At 41.4% G+C, this 24,692-nt stretch overlaps 1 protein-coding gene across 4 annotated transcripts in view; it reads right to left on the reverse strand.

The window, feature by feature from the left end:
* Positions 1–17,994: 17,994 nt before the first annotated feature.
* Positions 17,995–24,692, reverse strand: part of MRPS9 (mitochondrial ribosomal protein S9) — a 45,245-nt gene continuing 38,547 nt past the window's right edge. For all 4 annotated transcript variants that reach the window (XM_039486605.1, XM_039486622.1, XM_039486615.1 and 1 more), the window contains 4 exons: positions 23,772–23,940; positions 22,541–22,649; positions 21,532–21,701; positions 17,995–18,207 (listed from right to left, as the gene is read on the reverse strand). In XM_039486605.1, coding sequence (XP_039342539.1) covers positions 18,116–18,207; positions 21,532–21,701; positions 22,541–22,649; positions 23,772–23,940 — 540 coding nt within the window. In that variant the 3' untranslated portion in view covers positions 17,995–18,115. The remainder of the gene's footprint in view (positions 18,208–21,531; positions 21,702–22,540; positions 22,650–23,771; positions 23,941–24,692) is intronic.

Genomic DNA, 24,692 nt, shown 5'->3' on the forward strand with positions numbered 1-24,692 from the left:
ACTCGGGGAGCAGGCAGAGCGGAGGTGAGCTGCGGCAGTGCGGGGTGCGGGGAGAGCTGCAGGAAGTAACTTGGGGGGGCAGAGGAATCACTCCCTCCCAGCTCACCTCCGCCTCCTCCCCCGTGCGCGCCACCACTCCGCTTCTCCCCCTCCCTCCCTCCCAGGCTTGCAGGAGGGGTAGGAGGGGAAATGTGGTGCGCCCAGGGGAGGAGGCGGGGCCAGGGATTTGGAGAAGGGATTGGAATGGGGCAGGAGCGGGGGGCGCAGGAAAATTTTTATGTTTGGGGTGGCAAAAAACTTGGAGCCAGCACTGATCAACTGTCCCTTTTTTGGACTGGTTTGTGGCTAAACAAGCCAATCTAAGCTGCATAAGCTCTCGACATGAGTTTGACATAAATGGAAGCCCTTATTTATCTCATTGATTTCCATAGTGTTCCTGTCACAATTTCTAGGACACACACCCATACACACATTTTAAAAAAAGCAATAAAATAAAAACAACTCTCACCCTCATCTGTACAAAGGAAATACACTGGGCCCATCTCTTCAGGGAACCCTGAATAAATAAATGGGCCAGGCAGCACATCATGAAAGTCAACAAACTGGGGGCTTGTCAGCTCAAAGGGGAAAAGCTGATTCCAGAGTCAAGGACTCTCTGCAGGGAATACCCTGCCCTTAGCCATGCAAGTCTAGGGACTTCTCGGTACGACCACTCTCAACCATTCCGAAATCAGACTACAAAAATAACGAGATTGGCTTAAAAATCATGAGATTTAAAAAATAATAATAAAATTGGGAGTGAATTTATTTGTCTTTGGGTTTTTGAGCATTTAGGGTTCATGTTCTCAAGCTTTTCACTGCAACCAAGGTAGAAACATACTTCAAAAAAAAAAAGTTGAGATTTTCATATTCCAGATTCCAAGGGGCCTTAAGAAAAGCAACAAATATTGTAAGAGTTGTGATCAAATCATGAGAGTTGGCAACACATCACCTTATGGGAACCTCAGCTGATCTCACCTGTAACATTCCAAGGAGAGAGGAACCTCAGCTGATTTCACGTGGCATAACATGCCCAGGAGAGAGGTGATCTCTAAAGGCACTATGATAGAAAACTGCACCACTTCAGAGGCAAATGGGAAAGTCACCGTAACCTGTGTTTGAGATCTAAGATTTTGTGAGGAATGGGATTAGCTTGACTAGTGACTGGATGTGAGTTTTCTGTTGTTTTACTAGTATTATTCTTCTGTCTGTTGTCTCCCTCAGATACCTGGGTTGAGTGAAATGGTTCTCAGCCACATCCCAAACTGTCATGCCAATGCTGAGCCATGGTAAGTATTTACATTTATCTTCTTGGAACTTTCCAAAAATGGTAATTTTGACCATGTTTTTCACTGAAAATCTGGAACATTTCAAGAAAATAATTTCCACAAAAACATTTGTTTAATTGGAAAAGCAATTTTGTCAAAACCAGCTCAAGTTAATGCAAAGGTATTAGCACTGCTGGTGCAACCTTCAGTGCCAACCAAAAGTGTTTTGTTAATGTTGCGATGCTTTTTTTGGTAGTGTAGTCAAGCACCAAGAATACAGAAGACTATAGAAATGCGACACCCTGGTATACGGCATGTCTCTTTTGACTTGGAGTTTGAAACACTGTCATTGAGTTATTCAGTATCATATATTACTGCTTTACCTTGCAAAGTCCAAGAGTAATTGAGTGGACCCAAAAATTCCAAGGTAGTATTATAATTTATATTACCATAGCAACTAGTCATGTACCAGGACCCCACTGTGCTAGGCGCTATGCAAACACAGCGCAAACAGACAGTCCTTGCCCCAAATTGCTGATAGTCTAAGTAGGTTTTTAAATGACTGAAGAAGGCTTCTCCATTTACCATCTGGACACTGTGATCCTAGTGAAGCAACATAAAAAAGCTTCTTCCCCACTAATGTGAAAGTTGTATCTACTGAAAGTTGTAAGGCCATTAAGAAAAATACAATCCTAGACAATTTGCCTAACTTCAAATGTACAAATCCACAGATCTCAGGTAAAATTTTCAGAAGTGCCTAAGTGACTTAGGATCCTATAAGTAAATGGGACTTAGACTCATGGCACTTTGGAAAGTGCTAGCCTTTGTCCAAAATCTGACTACATTAAAATATACAAAACCTCAGTGGCTTACCATCCCCCTCCCCCTATAATGTCAGGTAACTTGGACAAACAAGAGGGGAGATTCTGAGGAGACCAATAAGGTTATGTCTGCACAGTCCAGGTCGACAGATTCCAGCTAGCAAGGCTAGTGATAGCGCTCTAACAATAGCTGTGTAGGCAGCTCTTTGAAGTTATGGCTTGGGCTGGAGCTCAGGCTCTCAAGCCCACCCCTTTCCCTAGCCCCTTTTTTCATCTCATTATATAGTCCTTGCCGAGGACCCTAAAATAACAGAAACACCTTGTATTTAACATGACAAATGCCAAAAACATCCTTGACCATTGGCTTGTATGTTGTCATATCCTTCATCTGTTTTGCCTATGAGGACTGTACCCCTTTTTTGTGGGCAGAGACATTCTATGTGTTCGTAAAACACCTGCTAAAATGGGGCCACAAATGGGGGCCTCTCAGTTATACCAGAATATAAATAATGAATAATAATAGACTCTAGGACTGGAAGGGACCTCGAGAGGTCATGGAGTCCAGTCCCCTGCCCTCATGGCAGGACCAAATACTGTCTAGACCATCCCTGATAGACATTTATCTAACCTACTCTTAAATATCTCCAGAGATGGAGATTCCACAACCTCCCTAGGCAATTTATTCCAGTGTTTAACCACCCTGACAGTTAGGAACTTTTTCCTAATGTCCAATCTAAACCTCCCTTGCTGCAGTTTAAGCCCATTGCTTCTTGTTCTATCCTTAGAGGCTAAGGTGAACAAGTTTTCTCCCTCCTCCTGATGACACCCTTTTAGATATCTGAAAACTGCTATCATGTCCCCTCTCAGTCTTCTCTTTTCCAAACTAAACAAACCCAATTCTTTCAGCCTTCCTTCATAGGTCATGTTCTCAAGACCTTTAATCATTCTTGTTGCTCTTCTCTGGACCCTCTCCAATTTCTCCACATCTTTCTTGAAATGCGGTGCCCAGAACTGGACACAATACTCCATTGAGGCCTAACCAGCGCAGAGTAGAGCGGAAGAATGACTTCTCGTGTCTTGCTCACAACACACCTGTTAGCGCATCCCAGAATCACGTTTGCTTTTTTTGCAACAGCATCACACTGTTGACTCACATTTAGCTTGTGGTCAACTATAACCCCTAGATCCCTTTCTGCTGTACTCCTTCCTAGACAGTTTCTTCCCATTCTGTATGTGTGAAACTGATTGTTCCTTCCTAAGTGGAACACTTTGCATTTGTCTTTATTAAACTTCATCCGGTTTACCTCAGACCATTTCTCCAATTTGTCCAGATCATTTTGAATTATGACCCTGTCCTCCAAAGCAGTTGCAATCCCTCCCAGTTTGGTATCATCTGCAAACTTAATAAGCATACTTTCTATGCCAACATCCAAGTCAAGAATAAGACATTATAATATCAAGCACCTGAAAGTTAGGAAATTCAAAAAGTTAATGTTTCCTCAGGAATATTAGTTCTGCCGTGATGCACACCCTATCTATATTCATTCCTGCTTATCTGTTAGAGAAGTGAGGTGGGTGAGGTAATATCTTTTATTGGACCAGCTTTTGCTGGTGAGAGAGACAAGCTTTCGAGCTTACACCTGGAGAAGAGCTCTGTGTATGCTCAAAAGTTTGTCTCTCTCCAATAAGAGATATTACCTTACCCACTCTATCTCTCTAATATCCTGGGACCAACAGGGCTACAACAACACTGCATATTTATTTGTTGTCAGTAGTATTCACTATTAGAGTTAGGCAAAAAAATTTGCCTGAAACTTTTTTCATTGAAAAATGCAGATTTGGGTCAATTAAAACATTTCACGCATTCATTTTGACAAAATTATTTGGGTAAAAAAAAACCCCAAACCCTAAAAGAATCCAAAAAAATCTGAACTTTGTTTCAATATTTTCTAAATGAAATGTTTCCATTCTGAATTACCTTTCATTAGAAATTTATTGAATTTTATTTAAAAAATATTTTAAAAGCTCAAAAATTAGATGAAATGTTTTACTCAACCCAATATGATTTTTTTTTTTTTTTACTTTTCAGTTTGCGAAAAAATTCAATTTTTTTATTTTAGGTTAACCCAAAATGTCTTTTTTCTTCCTGATTTTTAGGACTGCCAGCAAATCAAAAAACCAGTTATTCTAACAGCTTTACTTGCAGTGTGCTTCAAGTACAGACTATATTGGCTGTCAGCTGTCCCAGGCAGTGGAAGGGAACAGGAGGCTGAACAAAAAAGTGGTTGGGTCAAGCTAAATCCAGACAAGGTGGAAATGGTGCTACTATGAAGGGGAACGTATTTTGAGGAGGTGGTTGCGGTTACCTGCTGAGGAAATCTTCTCCTAATTGTCAAGATAGTCTACAGTGGCAGGGTTATATTGGAGTTCTCTCCATTGATATCTAATAGTTATGGTGGTTAGGAACAGCTTCTCTCTTGGACCACCCAAAGAGCGCACCCCCCTTCCTCACACACAGAGATCTGGATACAAGGATCCATGCTTTTGTCATTTCAAGACTAGATTTTCAAAGGAGCCTTGTGACTTGTCTACAAATGAAAGTAGTTACAGAATAGGGTAGGGTATGAATTTAATGTGGAATAGCTATTCCTGAATAACTCCATTATGTAGACAAGCTGAAGGGGATTTAAGCGACCAGCTCCCACTGACTTTCAATGAGCCTAATTGCCGTAGGCGTTTCTGAAACCCCCAGCCTAGATTACAGCAATGAGCACTATCTGCAACTGGCATGAAGGGAATATAGAAATTGCAACTGGTCTTCTACTAAGGAGAATGAACAAGAGAGGTTGCTCCAGACACTCTGGGTTTTGCTCTGAATCTCTAATCAGATTCAGTTCACAGTGCTGGCTCCGGCTTCAAAGCCCTTAGACCAGGGGTAGACAACCTATGGCACACGTGCTGAAGGCAGCACATGAGCTGATTTCAGTGGCACTCACACTGCCCTGGTCCTGGCCACCAGTCCTGAGGGCTCTGCATTTTAATTTTAAATGAAGTTTCTTAAACATTTAAAAAACTTTATTTACTTTACATAAAATAGTTTAGTTATATATTATGGACTTTTAGAAAGAAACCTTCTAAAAATGTTAAAATGTATTACTGGCACGTGAAACTTTAAATTAGACTTAGCACATCACTTCTGAAAGGTTGCTGACCCCTGCCTGACTTCTCCTTGTGATGGTCTTTCCATCCATACCAAATCACAGCAGCTACAAGCAACCGACTGTGCCAACAACCTCAAAGGTGAGACTCGTAAGCATCAGTGGAAAGAGTGGAGGGCCTTGGCTATGTCATTCCTGACCAGTGGAGATCAGGATGTGGCCAAGGCTTGCCAATGTATGGACACAGTGCAAAATTCACCTCTTTGCACAGGCAGATACCCCAGTGAAAGAGCTGCAGAATGACTGGCAACATCCTCTTAGCAGCCAACCCCCAAACCTTGAACCCATTCAGGATTGCACACAATCTGTGGAGCTTTTTTTAGGTACAATCAATGCAATTTTCATTTTATGTATAGCACCTAGCTACTTTGGTGATAGATTAAAAGGTCAGCATGAATGGAATGAAAAGGTGATATCTGAAAAATATTGTCAGTGAAATACTATACGTTGCCTTTGTCGGAAGACAGGACACAGGGCTAGATGCACCATTGTTCTGCCCCAATGTGGCCGTTCTTATGTTCTTGCATTCTGATTTGAAAACCATTTTTTTTTGTGCTGAGAAAATTGATTGTCCCACTTGCTTCCTTTCCCTGCCTCCAAAAGTGTTTATATAAATAAATACTTTCAGTAATGATTAATTTCTATATGCATGAGCATTTTATGAAAGAAATAAACTGTACAGGTAAAAGTGCAGATTTAATTGCAGAACTTTCCACATCCTAGGGCAACATTAAAAGCCTTACACTAGTGAGATAGAAAGTTGATGCATCGTATTACTTAGCTAAATTGCCAGAAATTAGTATTCAGCTTTGTTTTGCAAGTCTGTCATGATATAGAACCACAAAATTCTGAATTAAGTTTATGCCATTTTTTAAAAACAAACTTTGCAAATCTGTTTATATAAAAATCAAAATATTCCACAAAAATGCAGCAGATTCAATCATTCTTTATCATATTAGACATATGGGCTAGAATCACAAATGGACTTGCACACCCTGCTGTCTAGTGGAATTCTCAACAGTGAGTTAGGCACGTAGGGATTCTCGGAGGCCAGAAAACTGAGCATGGAGCTCTAAGCTAGTCAGGAGTGAAATGTAGAGGAAAGGGATGGGAATTAGGCTCAGATCCCCTGAACTCCCATTGATCAGAACCTTAGGTGCCTGATTGAAGGGCTAGATCCTGGACTTAGGTGTGACGGGTTGGATCACAGAAACTCCCTTGGGACCTGCCACCTGATGTGCCAAGACTACTTCTGCCCCTGCTTTCCTGCCCTGGCAGCTTAGGACTTCAGGGCCTTGCCTGGTTTGAGCCAGACCTGCTAGCCTGCTGCAAACCCAGACCCAGGGTCTGAACCATGTCCCCTAACAGCTGTGGGCTTAACTGAAACCATTATACAGCCGTGTTCCTGTCTTTAACACTCAGATGTCTAACTCCCTATGGGGTCCAAACCCCAAATAAATCCATTTTATCTTGTATAAAGCTTATGCAGGGTAAACTCAAATTGTTTGCCCTCTATAACACTGATAGAGAGATATGCACAGCTGTTTGCTCCCCCAGGTATTAACACATACTCTGGGTTAATTAATAAGTAAAAAGTGATTTTATTAAATACAGAAAGTAGGAGTTAAGTGGTTCCAAGTAGTGACAGACAGAACAAAGTGAATTACCAAGTAAAATAAAATAGAACATGCAAATCTATGTCTAAGAAACTGATTAAAAAAAAACAAACCTTACCAGTTCCAGTATGCTTCCTTTTACAGACTAGTCTCCTGCTAGTCTGGGTTCAGCAATCACTCACACCCCCCTGTAGTTACTGTCCTTTGTTCCAGTTTCTTTCAGGTATCCTTGGGGGTGGAGAGGCTCCCTCTTTAGCCAGCTGAAGACAAAATGGAGGGGTGTCCCAGGGGTTTAAGTAGACTTTCCCTTTTAGGTGGAGACCCCCCTCCTCTCTCCTATGCAAAGTCCAGCTCCAAGATGGAGTTTTGGAGTCACGTGGGCAAGCCACATGTCCATGCATGACTCAGTTTTTAACCAGTTAAGCCACATTCCTGGGAAGGTTCAGATTTGGATTGGCATCTTCAAGTTCATTGTTGTCTTAAATGGTGTAGCACAGCGCAGACTCACCCCTGCCGCACCTCCTGCTGGTCGTCCTTGGGAATTAGCTCTTTGATCCAGGAGCGCCCTCTGCAGGCCAGTGATCCACATTGGGGTCATGTCTGTTCACCAGCAGGCTAATATTACTTTCAGTTTTAAAAGAGATTACTTCTTTTAACTTTGTGGTGGTTCTTATAGCACCACTGCTCCAACGTCAGGTTTCAAACATCAACCTACATATTTCTCAGAAGAGAAAAGTGACTGAGGCCATGGCTACACTTGCAAATTTGCAGCGCTGCAGCAGGGTGTGAAAACACACCCTCTGCAGCGCTGCAAATTGCGGCGCTGCAAAGCGCCAGTGTGGTCAAAGCCCCAGCGCTGGGAGCGCGGCTCCCAGCGCTGTACGTTATTCCCCACAGGGAGGTGGAGTACGGACAGTGCTGGGAGAGCTCTCTCCCAGCGCTGGCGCTTTGACTACACTTAGCGCTTCAAAGCGCTGCCGCGGCAGTGCTTTGAAGTGCAAGTGTAGCCATAGCCAAAGAGTCCTGTGGCACCTTATAAACTAACAGAAGTATTGGAGCATAAGCTTTCATGGGTGAATACCCACTTCATCAGACGCTCATGCTCCAATACTTCTGTTAGTCTATAAGGTGCCACAGGAATCTTTGTTGCTTTTTACAGATCCAGACTAACACAGCTACCCCTCTGATATCAGAAGAGAAAGTGATTTCATGGGTTCAGGTACCTTTAAAGAAATTATTTATAAATGGAAATGAGTCTGCTGAAAACTAGCCTTATTGCACAACATTATTTCAACAATTAGGGAAGGTTACCTGCCAAAAGCCTTAGAAACAAAAACTGAATTAATCCATTAATATCTTCAAGAGATGTTTACATTTGCATTAACCTTTCATTGTGCTTTCAGTAAGTGGAAAATTCATCATTATTTTCTTCCTGAATACTTAAACATTCCTTTTGGAAATATCCTTGGTTTCATTAGGTTGTAAATTGCTCCATCGTGTGGCAAAAGTGTGGTACTAATGGAGAGCAGAAAATGTCATCCTCATACAGTTCTGCATTAGGAATCAGTACTTCCCTAAAAAGAAATGTGAAAGTTACTGGAACTGGACTCTAATGAACATTCATTTTGTCTTGGAGTAAAGCTAATATTTGCTGTGTCACCATCTGTTTGTTCCCCCCCCCCCCCACACCTTCTGAGGGTAGGCTCAGGAAGGGTTGGAAAAGGATGTTTATTACCAATACATTGTTAAGCAGAAGGCATGCCAAGCACATTTATACTTTTAGGCCCAGAGTCAGGAAAACCATCAGGCGTATTCTTAAATTTAAGCATCTGCTGAAGCACCTTTCCTGAATAAGGATGCTTTCCTGAATTAAAACTTCTCTTTTTTCCCATCAATTTAAAATATTTTTACTCTGTGATTTCAGTTCAGCAAGTAAAAGGTAGGCAGAGGCAGGAACACTGGCTCCATGGATTTGAAGAGGAGGGATTGAATACCATGGGAAAGTTTAATGCTGAGTTACATACACTGAGAAAATAGGCCTTTATCTGAAGTGGAGTTTTCTTCATTACCACGGATACAATTTTGTCACAGTAAAATTAGGCAAAATTCATGGAGCAGTCATGGTAAAACTGTACAAAATCCGGGTATGGTCACAGTGGGGTTGAAGCCAGAGCCCAAGCAGGGCAGAAGCCAAAGCCGAAGCAGTTGCGAACATCTGTTAAAGTAATGGAATCCAGGACCTCTATGAGCAAATCATATCCTTACCCATTACCTATGTGCATCTGTGCCAAAGGAAAAACAATAGTTACTTACCGGTCAGTAACTGTGGCTCTTTGAGAGGTTTGTGTCTGCATGGATCCCATTCTCGGTGTGCATGTGCTCAGGGCTGGCTCTACAGTTTTCGTCGCCCCAAGCAGTGGCCGAATTGCCGCCGGACAGCGGGGGCAGTCCCTGTGCCCTTAGGGTGGCAGGCGCATTTCCCCGGTGGCGGCAATTCGGTGGCAGCTTCTATGTTTAGCTGAAGCCGCTGCGGACAGCTGAACATAGAAGCTGCTGGCAAATTGCTGCCACCCCGGAAACGCGCCTGCCACCCTAAAGGCGCATGGACTGCCCCCGCTGTCCCCGGCGGCAATTCGGTGCGCTGCTTTGGGGCGAAAACACAGGGACTGCTGCCCCTTGCAGAATGCCGCCCCAAACACCAGCTTGGAATGCTGGTGCCCGGAGCCGGCCCTGCATGTCTTTCATACATATGGAACTAGAGTCTTTTGAATAGCAGTCTCCATTGGGGCCATGCCTGTGGCCAACTTGTCCTCCTAGCCCCCCAAGGGCATAAAGGGCAGAGCAGGCACAAACATTCTTGTTCCTTCACCAATTCAGAATCCCAGGAGACATGGATTCCAAAGAAGCAAAGATGGGGAGTGTGTCTGATGGGTCTCAAGGAGCCCAGGACTGAGATACACCTTGTTACCCCGCTGCCACCAGCAAAATGGAGAATTGCTTGTATTTAACTGGGTGTCAGCTCCCTAATATCACCAGCCTTCTAGCCACCCAAACACTCTCCTCTGGGCAATGCCAGCTCTTCCTTTGCTTTGCAAGTTAGCAGTAGGTGTACCCCAGTCCCTGAGCCCTTTGAAGTGTTCCTCTGTAGTGTCCAACTCCTTCTCCACTGAACACTCACATATATGCCAGGTCTTGGACAACCTCTGGGAAGAGATAAACTGACTTTCATAGCCTTCCCCAATGTTACACATAAAATTCCTGAATGGGTTTATCCTGTCTAAACACTAATGAAGGGATCTTGAGCCAAAGTGGGCCCTCAGATTTGAGTGGGGTTTGGGGAAGAAAATGGACAGGTTGATGGTTTGGTTTAAATGAAAATCAGACACCATCTTGGTAAGAAACTTAGCTTTGGGCCTCAGCACTACCTTATCTCCAGTGGTTAATTTGTGCCAGGACTTGCCAGGGCTGAGCCTGGCACCTCTAGGCTTGGCAGTTCATAGCCCTGGCACTTATGGGCTTGTTACATCAGTTATGAATGTAAAAAATTGCTTGAGCCCCAGCACCTCTTTCATTACAAGTTAAACACTGCTTATCTCTGTGGCAGATAGTGTAAAAAGAGTCTGCAATTAGTGCTTGAATTTTGCTAACCCTCCTAGCTGAGAAGATAGCTACCAGAAAGGTAGTTTTGAGTATGAGGTGGTGCAGAGAGCACATGGGTAAGTGTTTGTGGGGCAGGGAGGGGGAGATGGGGATGAGGAGAGGGGAGGTCCATAAGAAAAACATTAAGGAGAAAGAGGAGACAAGCATGAACCCATCCTTTTAAGAGTTTTTTAAATTGTGGGATAAGAGAACCCTGCATAAGTTTGAAGGGGTGTGTGAGACATGCTGAAAGGGCAACCAAATGGACCCAGATAGACCTGGTGGTGTGGTGGCCTGATATCTTGAACTAGAATATTTAATCCAGAATTTTAGGAATAGAAGCTTGAAATGGGGCGAGACCTTGTTGTGAAGCCTCGCTGGAAAATAGATTGATCTTGGAGAGGGCTTCCTTCACTCTATAAGGATTTCTGAGATCTCTATGGAACAATCCCTGTCTGTTGTACTCAGCCAGCCAACTTCCAAGCAGTCAGGGGTAAAGATGTGGGATCTGAATGGAAAACCTGTCATCAGTTCTGGTAGACTGGAGAGAGAATTGGCAACTGTGTGGACAGACCAAGTCTGAGAGTCAATGTCTCACCCAGTAAGAGTCTACTTGACTGTCAGGGAGAAGGGGAAGGAAAATACCAAGATCTTCAGACTCTTTGAAGGACCGTATGCATTAAGTCTTTAGGTGGCTTATGTTGGCTCCCCAACCTGCTGTGAAAGAAACTATAATAAGTATCACCATGGAGCTAGGGGTACAGAATGGTACCCCTTGGTAGACCATCTGGGGATTTGTCCAGCAGTCTAGGGAGGATAAAATAGGATTTGGTTTCATGAGATGAGTGGCCACATGGTGTTTGGTGGGCTGGTCAGCATTGGAGAAGGCAGAGGTGAAGTCTGGCAAGAGGTGTCACAGTACCATGTGATGTAATAGTTTGAGGTATTTTCTTGGTATTGTTGCTGGGTTCTCCTTGACTATGGAGACCAGGAACGTGATTGTCTGAAACCTGTCTAGACAGGGCCGGCTCTAGGTTTTTTGCCGCCTCAAGCAAAAAATTTGCCACCCCAAGCTCCGAGAATGCAACTGCCCAAGCAAAAAAAAGAATGGCCGGAATGCTGCCCCTGGAATTGTGATACCCCAAGCATGTGCTTGCTTTGCTGGTGCCTAGAGCCAGTCCTGTGTCTAAAGGAAGATATGCCTTTGCTGATTTGAAATTAGAAGAGCCCCTCCAACCCTCCGGGCTGGGTTGAAGTAAGGGGATGATTGACTCTCAGCACTAAGGCATGGAATAATTTGAGGACTGTAGGCAGCACACTGGAAACTTCCTGTGTGGATTTCCCTCTCAGAAGCCATTCATCCAAGTGTGAGTAGACTTGTCATCGCAGATGTGCTGCCACTATTGCCAAGCATTTTGTGAATATATCTGAGGTGTTACACAGGCAGAAAGGCAGCACCCTGTATTTGGTAGTGTCCCATTAGAAACTGGCTGAATGAATAGCTAAAAGTGAAAATAAGCTTCCTGAAGGTCAAAAGCCATGGACTAATCCTTGAGCTTCTGTGAGCAGATGATGGAGGCTAGTGTCTATCATCCCCTGCCTCCATTTGAGTCAGTGTATAAATTTGTTTAGTTTCCCCAAGTCCAGGATAGGATACATTTCCTCTTTTCTTTTGGGAATAAGGGAGTAGTGACAATAGAAACCTTCCCTCTGAACTCCTGAGGTACTTCATCTAAGAACCACAGAAAATGTAAACTACCCATTTCTCCCCTCAGCTGTCCCTCATGAGATGGGGTCCTTTGGTGCCAGAAGGGACTTAGCTCCACACAGAGCAGGCGAGCCAAAGAATCAGTCCCACCGGCCTGTCCACAGTGATCAGGCTTCAGGACCTGTGGTTTAAAAGGATTGGAAGGTACGTGGATCTCTTTAAAACTTTTGTTCTTTCTAGTTCTGGGGAAGAGGATTGGTGCCATGAATCACAGAGCACAGCTTAGATTTTCCCTGCCACAGTATGGTGGAGGCAGCACCAGTCCTTGGCACAGAACTCCCAGTCAAGGCCAAATTCAGTTTGAAAGCATAAAGACAGCTGCCTAAAGAAGTTGCTGGCCCCTTCTCAGTACTGGCAACAGGAGAGGATCTTCCTGCAGGAGCATTGAAGGAATGGTATCACTGGGAAGAGAGTCCCTTTTTGGTATTAGAAACATCTTTTGGAATCTGATGCTTCCCTCATGGACTGCTCCAGTAGGTAGAGCTTTAGCAAAGTACCTCCAGGGCGGCAAGTTGTGGCGGAGAAGGGCCGGTATACAAAGCAACAGAATGTGACATGGCTCTCACCCAGAAAAGATGAAATAAGTCCATCGTACAATGGGCATAGCTTGAAGCTGGAGGGTTTAGGTTTGGTGATTAGGCGGGAAGGCACCTCAGTGCCAAATAGTACACAAAAAAAAATGATTTTTTAAAAACTAAACTTATTTCTAGTATTTACAAATATTTACAAAACTGATTCAATGAAAGAGTATGACAGGGTAGTAGGTAGACACTGCTGAGTGCAGTCTCACTACTGTGGGTGGTAAGAGACCATGGGGAACTGAGAGGCATCTGGCATTGCTCTGCCATTTATGTCCTGAGGTGAGGGGTTATGAGTACACACAGGCATGGTCTCAACAGACACTGCTTTCCTGAAAATGTATGCAGAAAACTAGCGTCCATGTGTGTCATCTGGCAGTAGATCCTACTTTCACTGAAGTGCTTAGCTACCGATAGCGGTGGAAGCAGGATCAAACCCTCGGTTTGCAGTAAGATCCTGGGGTTTCCTCTTCATGTTTTGTGTTTTGTTTTCTGAGTAGAGTTGATTAGCATAGAGAGGTCAAATGGCTTGCTCAGGGTCAGTGGGGGCCTCGGATTCAGGCTTACAAAAGGCCTACACCTATGACATTCACTCAAGTTAATAGCAATTGAGTGCTCAGCATTTCTGAGGTTCAGGCCCATAGAAAATTCTGTCTGAATTGTGGTTGATTTGTTTTGATCCAGATATTAGACTGAGAAGCCTCATTTCAATTCCAGGAACTAGACTCAGCCTAGTAATGTAACATTCCTTCTTAATTGAATGAGTTTGATCACAAAACTCCAAAGTGTTGGCACAAATGGGAGGTATAAGTGAGTTGTTTAGAATGACCTAGTACAAATAAAAATACAAACTATTATTCTCTTTATTGTATATTTGTACTACCTAATATTTTTGTTTTTCAAACTTCCCACTCCAATAGCAGAAATTGTTTAAAGCTCTAAGAAGTTGCTATGAAGCAACTGAATTTGATGGATACATCAACTCTTAGGGATATTCCCAGATCTATAGGATAATATAATTAAATCAGATTGACCAATTCCTGGGTTGGTTGGTTGGTTTGTTTTTTGCTGGTTTTTGAACCCTGAGGCTTTCTTTCCTATTTTTTAGATGGCAAAATCTAATAAAAAGAAAAAAAAAGAATTTGTGCAATTCAATACAGATATTTTGTCCATTCACCCATCTCTGATTTTGACTAAATATGTCCCATTTATTATTGAGCCCAACTGCTTAATCTTAGATCTATACACTCAGAAAGGCTAATGTATTGGTAACTGGTTAAAAGACAGGAAACAAAAGGTAGGTATAAATGGTTAGTTTTCAGAATGGAGAGAGGTAAATAGCGGTGTGCCCAGGGATCTGTTCTGGGACCAGTGCTATTCAACATATTCATAAATGATCTGGAAAAAGGGGTAAACAGTGAGGTGGCAAAATTTGCAGATGATACAAAATTACTAAAGATAGTTAAGACCTAAGCAGACTGCAAAGAGCTACAAAAGGATCTCTCAAAACTGGGTGACTGGGCAACAAAATGGCAAATGAAATTTAATGTTGATAAATGCAAAGTAATGCACATTGGAAAGCATAATCCCAACTATACATATAAAATGATGAGGTCTAAATTAGCTGTCACCACTCAAGAAAGATCTTGGTGTCACTGTGGAAAGTTCTCTGAGAGCATCCACTCAATGTGCAGCGGCAGTCAAAAAAAAGGAAACAATGTTGGGAATCATTAAGAAAGGGATAGATAAGAAGACAGAAAATATCATGTTGCCTCTGTATAAATCCCTGGTACGCCCACATCTTGAATACTGTGTGCAAATGTTGTTACCCTATCTCAAAAAAGATGTATTGGAATTGGAAAAGGTTCAGAAAAGGGCAACAAAAATGATCAGGGGTATGGAACAACTTCCATATGAGGAGAGATTAATAAGACTGGGACTTTTCAGTTTGGAAAAGAGATGGCTAAGGGGAGATATGATTGAGGTCTATGAAATCATGACTGGTGTAGAGAAAGTAGATAAGGAAGTGTTGTTTACTACTTCTCATAACAAGAACTAGAGGTCACCAAATGAAATTAATAGCAAGTTTAAAACAAATAAAATGAAGTATTTCTTCCACAGACACTGTGTTGTGTGAACTCCTTGCCAGAGGATGTTGTGAAGGTCAAGACCACAACAGGGTTCAAAAAAGAACTAGATAAATTCATGGAGGATGGGTCCATCAATGGCTATCAGCCAGGATGGGCAGGAATGGTGTCCCTAGCCTCTGTTTGCCAGAAGCTGGGAATGAGCAACAAGGGATGGATTACTTGATCATTACCTGTTCTGGTCATTCCCTCTGGGGCACCTGGCACTTACCACTGTCAGAAGGTAAGATACTGGGCTAGATGGACCTTTGGTCTGATCCAGTAGGGCCGTTCTTATGTTCTACTGAGCTGAGATTTAGAAGTGGCTGCTCTTCCTGATGTTGCATGTTCTTGTGAGAGGGATCTCTGAAAAGGAGACAGGGAAGGTGGGAGATCGTTGGGGAAGGTTTGGAATTGGAGGTAATATTTCATCTCTATGATTTCCAGGGCGCAGAAGTCTGTAGTGGTGGTGCTCCAAACATCATACAAATATGCGGGGCAGGACAGGAAATAAAACACAAAAAAGTTACTTACTTGTACAGTAACAGTTGTTCCTCAATATGTGTTGTGCACTGCAGGTGTGTGGGTGCCCAGTGCACTCGAGGGGGTCTTTTGCCAGCAATACCAGTGGATAGCATGTCCCCCTACTCTTTTTGTGTGCTGAGTTGAGGACATAAAAGCTGCCTCCCTGTTTAATTGTATCACTGTATAGCTCGTTAAGTGTTTGAGATGGTGCCCAGATTGAAGAACCTCTTCCACTTTGCTACATATGCAGCTCTAGTGTATTGTTTTCTGCTGCTCATTAAGATGGCTTAAACATTTTGGAAGCATGACCTTTCATGAGTATTCAACAGAAATCTGTTCAGCGAGGTGGAAAGACTGGAGGTTGGGATACAGACTTACCCTGGTTCTGAACAGGAGAATCTTGACTAGAGGCAAAGATATTCGTGACCTGATGTAGGTCCCTGAACCAATACTGTCTTAGCCAACCTGATGGCATTGAAATTGTCTGCTTTATCCCTTTTCAGTACTCCTGAGATGAGCTGAGCTAGTGGGAATGCATATTGGAGGTAGAGTGGACTGGGGAGAAAGAAGGCATCTGTAATGGAACCCAGGCTGCAGACCAACCTGGAACAAAATCTCTGTTGTTCAGGTTGGTCGCAAATAAATCTATTACTGTCTACCCCCACTGGTGGAAGATCTGGAAGAGTATTTCCTTCCTGATTGACCATGCATGTTGGTATATGTAATCCCTGCTGAAGATATCTGCAGTTGTGTTTCTTGCTCCTGAAAGGTGGAAAGTTTCAGAGATACCTCTTTTCTTATATATAATTTCTTGGGCTCCTTGTCTGAGTTGATTTTTGTTGACTTTGCTAAGACCTCCCAATTGGTGACAACTAGTGACCCCGAGGTGGGGTGCATATAAAGTTCCCCAAAGCCCTAGAACATACTTGATAGTGACGTTCTGCCCCTTTTGATGTTGGTGCCAAAGCAGCAGGCATCTGCCAGAGCAATTTAGCTGGCTCTAAATGTCCCTTGGTGATGGGCATTGCAAGAGATCCAGGAACAAAGATGTGCAGGATGTCTAGGAGCTTGTGTATTTTTCTTGGACCTCCACTGGAATCTCTGGTGTCCCAGCCCAATCAGGAGATGATATGAGGAGTCACAGACAGAGGACAATCTCGTCCTGGCTCCCATAAGAGCCATTACCAGTCTATTCAGCTGACAGAAAGAGCAGATTGGGCTGGCTGTACAGCTCCCCTGTGAGGTGGTGGTGAAGGGGACCTAGCACTAGATTGGAATGTAGACATTGGTCTTCTAACATGATGCAGCCCAGTAAAGACCCAGGTGTTCATAAGTATAAGGGACAGATTGGTCAAGGGGAAAGATAGTAGAGAGTACTCTCCCTCTGAGTTTCCACGTCCAGGGTAATAAAACTCAGCCCTCAACTCCATCTCAAGTTTCTACTGGCTTGAATACTTAGACCCCAGAGAACAAACTAGTGAAATCTTACTACTGGCCTTTGAACCCGAGGACTAGAATGAATAATGCTGCCTCAGACTGCCCCGTGTGCTGCTTCTGTATCAGTGTAGGGCCAGTGATTGGTACTGAAGGATGTACCTTTATTACTGCAAATAGTGAGGAATCTGGTAGATATCAGTAGGTCTTTGGATTCCATATAGGATTTTGGTACCGAATCAGTTGGTGCTGAAGTCAGACAGGAGGATAGCATTGGTACCAGAGTTGACAGTACCAGGGATCTTAGTACTGGGCAACTTTTGCAGTACCAAGGAAGTCGGTTTAGAGGCATGGTGACTGCTACCTGTCTGTATGCCAAAGGAACCCTTTTGGGATCTTGTACTACCCCTTTCAGTTGAGGATTTGTGGCTCCTAGAGGAAGAACCTGGTGAAAGAAACTTAGATTTCTTCTTTTTGTGTGCTCGGTGCTTTTTCCTTCCCATCCCCCAAGATTTTACTGGGGGAGGAGGATAGGTTTTTAGGAGCAACTCTTTCTACTTCCTAAGTAGAAGAGCTACTTAGGGCATGGTTTTTGATGATGAGTGCTTAGAAGTTTCTGCCCCAGGCATTCTGGGGTCTAAAGAGGGATGCATTGATCTCTCCATCAGGAACATTTTCAGAGAAGACTCAGTAGCTCTCTGGATTCTCTTAGAAAAGGCTCTACATATGGCATCTCTCTCTGTTATGTGCTCCTCATCCAGGCACAGTAAGCATCTGGTATGTCCATCATTAAGGGTATGTTTACACAGCAGCTGGGAGGTGTAATTATTTTGGCCTTAAAGTTTCATTTCAGACTCATAGTTCAGACAAAAGACTTTACAATTTGCAACTTTTAAGTTGCAGTCAGTTTTTAAAAGATTTTAAAAGAAATTTATTTTTTTAAAAGAGGAAAAACACAGTAATTAGAAACAAAAAATTTATTACCAGATATATTTACACAACAGTGATTATAAAGAAATCATACAGTTGATGTTTTGAAACTGTTGCAACACATAAAACTTTTAACATCTGCTCCAGTTAGACTTAGCGTTTTTTCCAGGTGAACTTCCTGCGGGCTCCCTCTTGACCAGGCTTCTTTCGTTCCCTGATACGTGGATCAGCTGTCAGTAGTCCAGCTACAGGACAATATGAAGACAGTCATTTTATGAAGTACAGCATCACTAATATATTTTGTGTGTGAGAGAGAGAGAAGAGGGCTTCAGAACAATTGGTGACTCTGCATACCACATGAATTGCAACATCTAGGCCCAAAAGGAGGACAAAGGTACAGCTTGAAACCAACAAAAGGGAATTTAGTTTAGTCAAACCTCACAGAATTTTAACACGGTTACAGTATTTGAGTTTTGTACATTACAATACATTACAAATCTTACAAAAATCACCCCAGTGATGTAAAGGACAGGTTATTTGTTCAAATATTTGAATTCACTTTTAGACAGCTATAAAAAAATTATATATAACAAATGGAAGAAAGAGGAAGTTGATAGTAATGAATATAAATCAGAAGTTAGGAACTGTAAAAAAATCGGTAAGGGAAGCAAAGGGACACAAGGAGAAATCTATGGCTAGCAGAGTTAAGGACAAAAAGAAGGAGCTTTTAAATATTTTAGGAACAAAAAGAATCCTGACAATAGTATTGGTCCACTATTAGATGGTATTGGGAGAATTATCAATAATAATATAGAAAAGGCAGAAGTGTTCAATAAATATTTCTGTTCTGTATTTGGAGAAAAACAAATGATATAGACTCATCATATGTTGATAATACTCCTTCCATTTTACTAGCATCTTTGGAGGATGTTAAACAGAAGCTACTAAAGTTAGACATTTTTAAATTAGCAGGTCCAGATAACATAATAAGTGTTTTAAAAGAGTTGGATGAAGAGCTCACTGTATCCCATTAATGTTCATTTTCAACAAGTCTTGGAGAAATGAGGAAGTTCCAGAATACTGGAAGAAAGGTAACTTGCCAATTTTTAAAAAAGGTAAATGGAATGACCTGGCTAAGTCTAGGCCTGCAAGCTTGATATAGATCCCTGGCAAGATAATAGAGTGGCTGATACGGGACAAATCAACATGGGTTTATGAAAAATAGTTCCTGTCAAACTAACTTGACATCTTTTTTTGATGAGACTACAAGTTTGGTTGATAAAGGCAATAGCATTGATGTAAAATACTTAGATTTATGTAAGGCATTTGACTTGGTATCGCATGACATTCTGATTAAAAAACTAGAACGATATAAAATTTACATGGCACACATTAATTAAAAACTGACTAACTAATAAGGTCTTAAAATGTAAGTGTAAGTGGGGAATCGTCATCATGCAGGTATATTTCCAGTGGGGTCCTGTAGGGATTGTTTCTTTGCCCTATACTTTTAAATATTTTTATCAATAACCTGGAAGAAAACATAAAATCATCTCTGATAAAGTTTGCAGATGACAAAAATTGTGGAGTGGTAAATGAAGAGGACAATTCACTGATACAAAGATCAGGATTGCTTGGAAACCTGGGTATAAGCAAGCAATATGCACTTTAATATGGCTAAATATATGTGTATACATTGAGGAACAAAGAATGTAGGTTGTACTTATAGAATGGGGGACTAACCTAGGAAGCAGTGATTCTCATAGGCGCCAACTCCGTGGGTGCTCCAGGGCTGGAGCAACCACGGGGAAAAATGGTTGGTGCTGAGCACGCACCATCAGAACCTCCCACCAGCGTCTCCTGCTCGCCAGTGGGTGCTGCTGATCAGTGCCAACCCTTCCCTCCCTGCGCTTCCCACCTGCTGCAATCAGCTGTTTCGCGGTGTGGGAGACTTTGGGGGGAGAGGGAGGAGGCGTGAGGATGCGGTGCATTCGAGGAAGGGAGCAGAATGGAGCAGGAAAAGGCGGGGCAGGGCAGAGATGGGAAGAGGCAGGTGGGGTTGGGGCCTTAGGGGAAGGGGTGGTGTGAGGGGAAGGGGTGGAGTGGAAATGGGGCCTGGGGCAGAGCTGAGGGTCGACTTGAAAAGTGGGCACTGGTGGTGACTGAAAAAGATTTGGGGGCCATGGGGGATAATCAGCTGAACATTACCTTCCAATGTGACGCTCTGGCCAAAAGAGCTAATGCAATCCTGGCATATATAAACTGGGGTTTCTTGAGTAGGAGTAGAGAGGTTATTTTACCTCTGTATTTGGCACTGGTGAAACCACAAGTCAAGAAGGATGTTGATTAAAGAGCCATGAGAAAGATTTAAGGATTAGAAAACACGCCTTCTCGTGGTAGACTCTAATAAGTACCTTTAAGTACCTACATGGGGAACAAATATTTACTACTGCGTTCTTCAATCTGGCAAAGAAAAGTGTAGCACAATCCAATGGCGGGAAGCTGAAGCTAGACACTTTCAGACTGGAAATAAAGCATAAATTTTTAATGATAGGGGTAATTAACCATGGGAACAATTTATTAGGGTTGTGGTGGATTCTCCATCACTGGCATTTTTTAAATCAACATTTGATGTTTTTCTAAGAGATATGTGCTACAAATTATTTTGAGGAAGTTTTGTGGCCTGTGTTATACAGAGGGTAAACTAGATGATCCAAATGGTCCCTTCTGGGCTTGGAATCTATGAATAAGTAATTCAGAAGCACGTTAAGCAGAGAGAAAAGCTTCCTTAGAATTCTGCTGCCTTCATTATTAGTAGGAGTTTTCAACATATTTCCCTCTAGTCTATTTAAAAACTCAATGTTTCTAACTCTGCATTGTTGTAATAGTGTGGTATCTTCTACATATAGGAAGATATCAGTTACTGCAGCTACCTAGGGTGGTGGTTGTTTTAATGATGCCTTCTGAATAAGGGAAAGAGGAGGAACCTCTAATCTGGCCTATTTAAAGTAACCTACTTATAATTATGCTCCTTGTCATCCCCTTCTGATCAAGTTGAAACTAATCTACTGGTAGCCCTAACATTTGGTGCTTGAATGCAGGGTCAAGAACCTTTAGACTATATGAGATTTGTTTCTATTCAACTGATTAGCAATCTTGGAATCTTTTCCTCCCACAAAATTTGGACTCAAGGTTTTTCTCTGACTTGATATATTACCACATATTGTGTTTCTGCACTGACAGAATGCAGCCTAAGCAGGTTTTCAGGCTGGGATTGTGACCCTAACATCTCATGAACAGGTGCAGAGGTTATTGAAAGAGGAAATAGAGTTGGGTCTTTTGAAAGATGTCAGGAAGACTGACTATTAAAACTATTCATGACTAAAGTCTGGGTCCTGAAAATACTTATGCACATGAGTAGTCCCACTGATTTCAATGGAATTACTCACTTCTGTGTTTTCAGAGAGTCATGCTCTTAACAAACTTATTAATCTTAGCCAGTTACTGGAAAAGTGGGTAAACACATATTACTGTTGGAATTATGCATTCTTTCCTACTTATGCTCATACCTTGCCTCATAAATTCCACTTCATTTTCAGTGATGAAACTACATAGTGCTCTTGCAGAGGCTAAACGGATTGCTCCAGCCTGTGAGGACCTCCCTCCACCAGAGACGGTGCAGACCATATCATGTATTCCAAGTCTATCAAGGAACTGGAACGGGAACATTAGCTGTTCTCTGGAAAAATATAAGATACACACAGTATTTAATTTTTATAAATTGCAGATTATATACAACATTGCTAATTTATGAGAGTGTTAAATGATGACCTGACCTATGTAATCTAAAGAAATGCAAGCTTCCCTGTACTGCTTTATCAATATATTAAACCAGATGTGAAAGGACTATTATGCATTTAGATTATTGGAATATACAAGGTGTTTGTATAGCTAACAGGAGGAATAAAATAAACCCACATTGGCTTGTTCTAAGGAAACTTTTTATAATTTATCTTCAGAAATCTTGTCAGTGTAAGATGAACTGAAATTGTGTGTGCAGTCTGAAATTTTAGGTGAAGTGTCTTGAATTACATTGTTTGTTTGTATTCTACTGATATATGCTGGAGTATGACTGTGTGACTACTGCCCCTGGGACTCTCAGGAAACAGATGTATTTCAGTAAACACAAGAGTTTCTCTGTGCTGAGCAGATCCCATAACTAAAGTACCAAAATGATCTGTATTCTTATACTTTGCAACCCTCCTTGAAAAAAGGCAGATGACAGACAGTTCTCAGCTGATACACTTTGAGTTCTCATGATTATGAGAAAAAAATGGAAACAAGGTGAAGTCTTCTTAAACTAGATACTTATACAGGAACAGGAGACAGTGTCAGCTTCATAGAGCTAAAGATCCATGCAGAAACATCAAGGAAAAAAAAAATCAGTGATCAAGTTACAATAATTATAATAAACAATATTAGCTCTTTTTGATGTTTTGAATACTTGAAATGCTCTACTAAAGCATGATGGTTTCTGTTTAGGTTGTTAATGTTAAAACAGATATATGGTGCTCTCACCTGTCTTGCATCACTGGAAAATAACATAAATAATCTACTCCGTTCACTGTAATTTTTCCGCTTCCATTGTCATAAACTACTGCGGTTGCTCGCGAAGTCTTTCTTTTGCCTTAAAATAAACAAAGCATCCTTTTGTTATTGTGGGTTCGTTATTTTTCAGCATATGAAATGCAAAAAAAGCCAAGTAGATCTTATATTTTCATACAGCAGCAATGATTTTCTTTTTGGAGGTAAAGGGGGTGGGGGCGGTAAATATAAGCAACATTCAGCATGCTACTGCACTAAATAGATTTTATCATTTTGGTAATGTTCATGGAAATAAGAGAAAAAGGACAAACCATCAGTATATCCCACACAGTGCAACTTTGAACTGTTTTACTTTAGAAGATGAGAAGCAATATTCTGAACACTAAAAAGTAACTGTGAAAGATGACTGAATGCGGTAATGATACGTGAGGTGCTAAAGCAGTTTGTTGCACTTGTGCATGTTCCGTATCTACCATCTCATATGAAGCATCACTGCAGGAGCTAATAATAAACATATTTTGTGAAAAAATTAAGATTCTTTGTTAAAAAATGTACAGTAGAATATTAGTTTAATAAAGAATGTTCTTATGAATCTGTACGTACAAATTAATTATACCGGTATGAACAGTGCTGCTACAATTTTTTGTCCACATTTAGTAAGATTTCATTGTAAACTATCTACAGAGTTTTATATCTCCGTGAAAACATTAGCTCTGACCTAAAATATGACACACAAAATCTCAGCCCAGAAGAAATAGTCTGGTTTACATCTCTGAGCTCTGGTAATGTTAAAAAGGTTGTTTGATAAATGAATTTTGAAACCTGTTAGCCTGTGAAACAGATCTGTGCTTTTGTGTATTTAAAGGAAAAATAAGATAGTTATTGAACTTATGAAAACTGGCTATAATGCAATGCCGAGTACCCATATCTACTAATTTCAACAACTAGTGATTTACTATTATTTTGAAGGCTCTAACGTAGATCATCATGGATCATTAGATAATGACATTTGTGCCATACACTTCCATTTTGATACCAAGACATCCATGAAAGACTTGTAAAATATCAATACAAGTGTATGAAATAAAGAAATGCACCAACCAATACAAGACTTTGCTGAGTGTTGAGGTTACAAAAGAAATTTCTGAGTCTCAGCTGGAGACCTTCACCACTTCAACCAGACAGACAAACTTGAAATTATTACCTTCCCCAGTGCTGAAGGCCACTCCTTGTTCATCATATTGCAGGGGCTCAATCATCACCTTTTTTAACTGTATAGCTAGTTCTTTGCGAAACTTTAGTACATACTCTTCTTCGATGCCACAACATGGCAACGTCACTAATCTTTCTAGCAGCTGAATACACATCGAATACTGTAGAGAATAAAAATTCATTAAGAGATGCAGGTGAAATTGCATTTGCTAAAACTTTCTATTTTTATATACTTGATCTTTTCTTCTTTGCTTTTATTGATGATTTTTGACAAGATGACACGTTTGTATCCACATGCTGCTTCGAAAACAGCATGCAAATGCATCATTTTCTGTGTGACTAAAGACATCTAATCCTTTCTTCAGAAAACAATGAATCTTGAATTCAGAGTACACCCAACCTCTCTGTAATACAGGATTATTATATTAGAATTAAGTTCATCTCAATTTTAAAAGAAAACTTCTACTGGGCCTTGGATCTGAATTTTTTTTTTTTATTAAAATAGAGGAGAAAAAGCTTTCCCACTCATTTCCAATATATCTATAGAAATGGAAATAATTTTATTTTACTAAAATGCACCTCAATGATTATATTTCATAATACATATGGGAAACATTTCTTCGGCTGTTCAAGCTGAGTTACTTTAATGTTTATGATTTCCTTTAAAACTGAACAATCAAGATATTTAAAAATTCAAGAGACACTTGACTTAAAGGGCAACCTCTTGAAATAAATTATCCTTTGCTCCTGTGTGCTTTTTTTCCCTAGTTCTTGAACATGTGATTAGAAACTAAACACCTTAGCATTAACCCCTTTGTGCTGAAAGCTGGGATGGCCTGCTACAAGGCATTACTTGCAGGAGTTTTGGACCATCGGTTACAAAGAAATATAAGGATGCCATTGTGTATAAGAA

The sequence above is a fragment of the Mauremys reevesii genome, linkage group 1 (genome assembly GCF_016161935.1).
Source record: "Mauremys reevesii isolate NIE-2019 linkage group 1, ASM1616193v1, whole genome shotgun sequence".
Classification (NCBI taxonomy): Eukaryota; Metazoa; Chordata; order Testudines; family Geoemydidae; genus Mauremys; species Mauremys reevesii.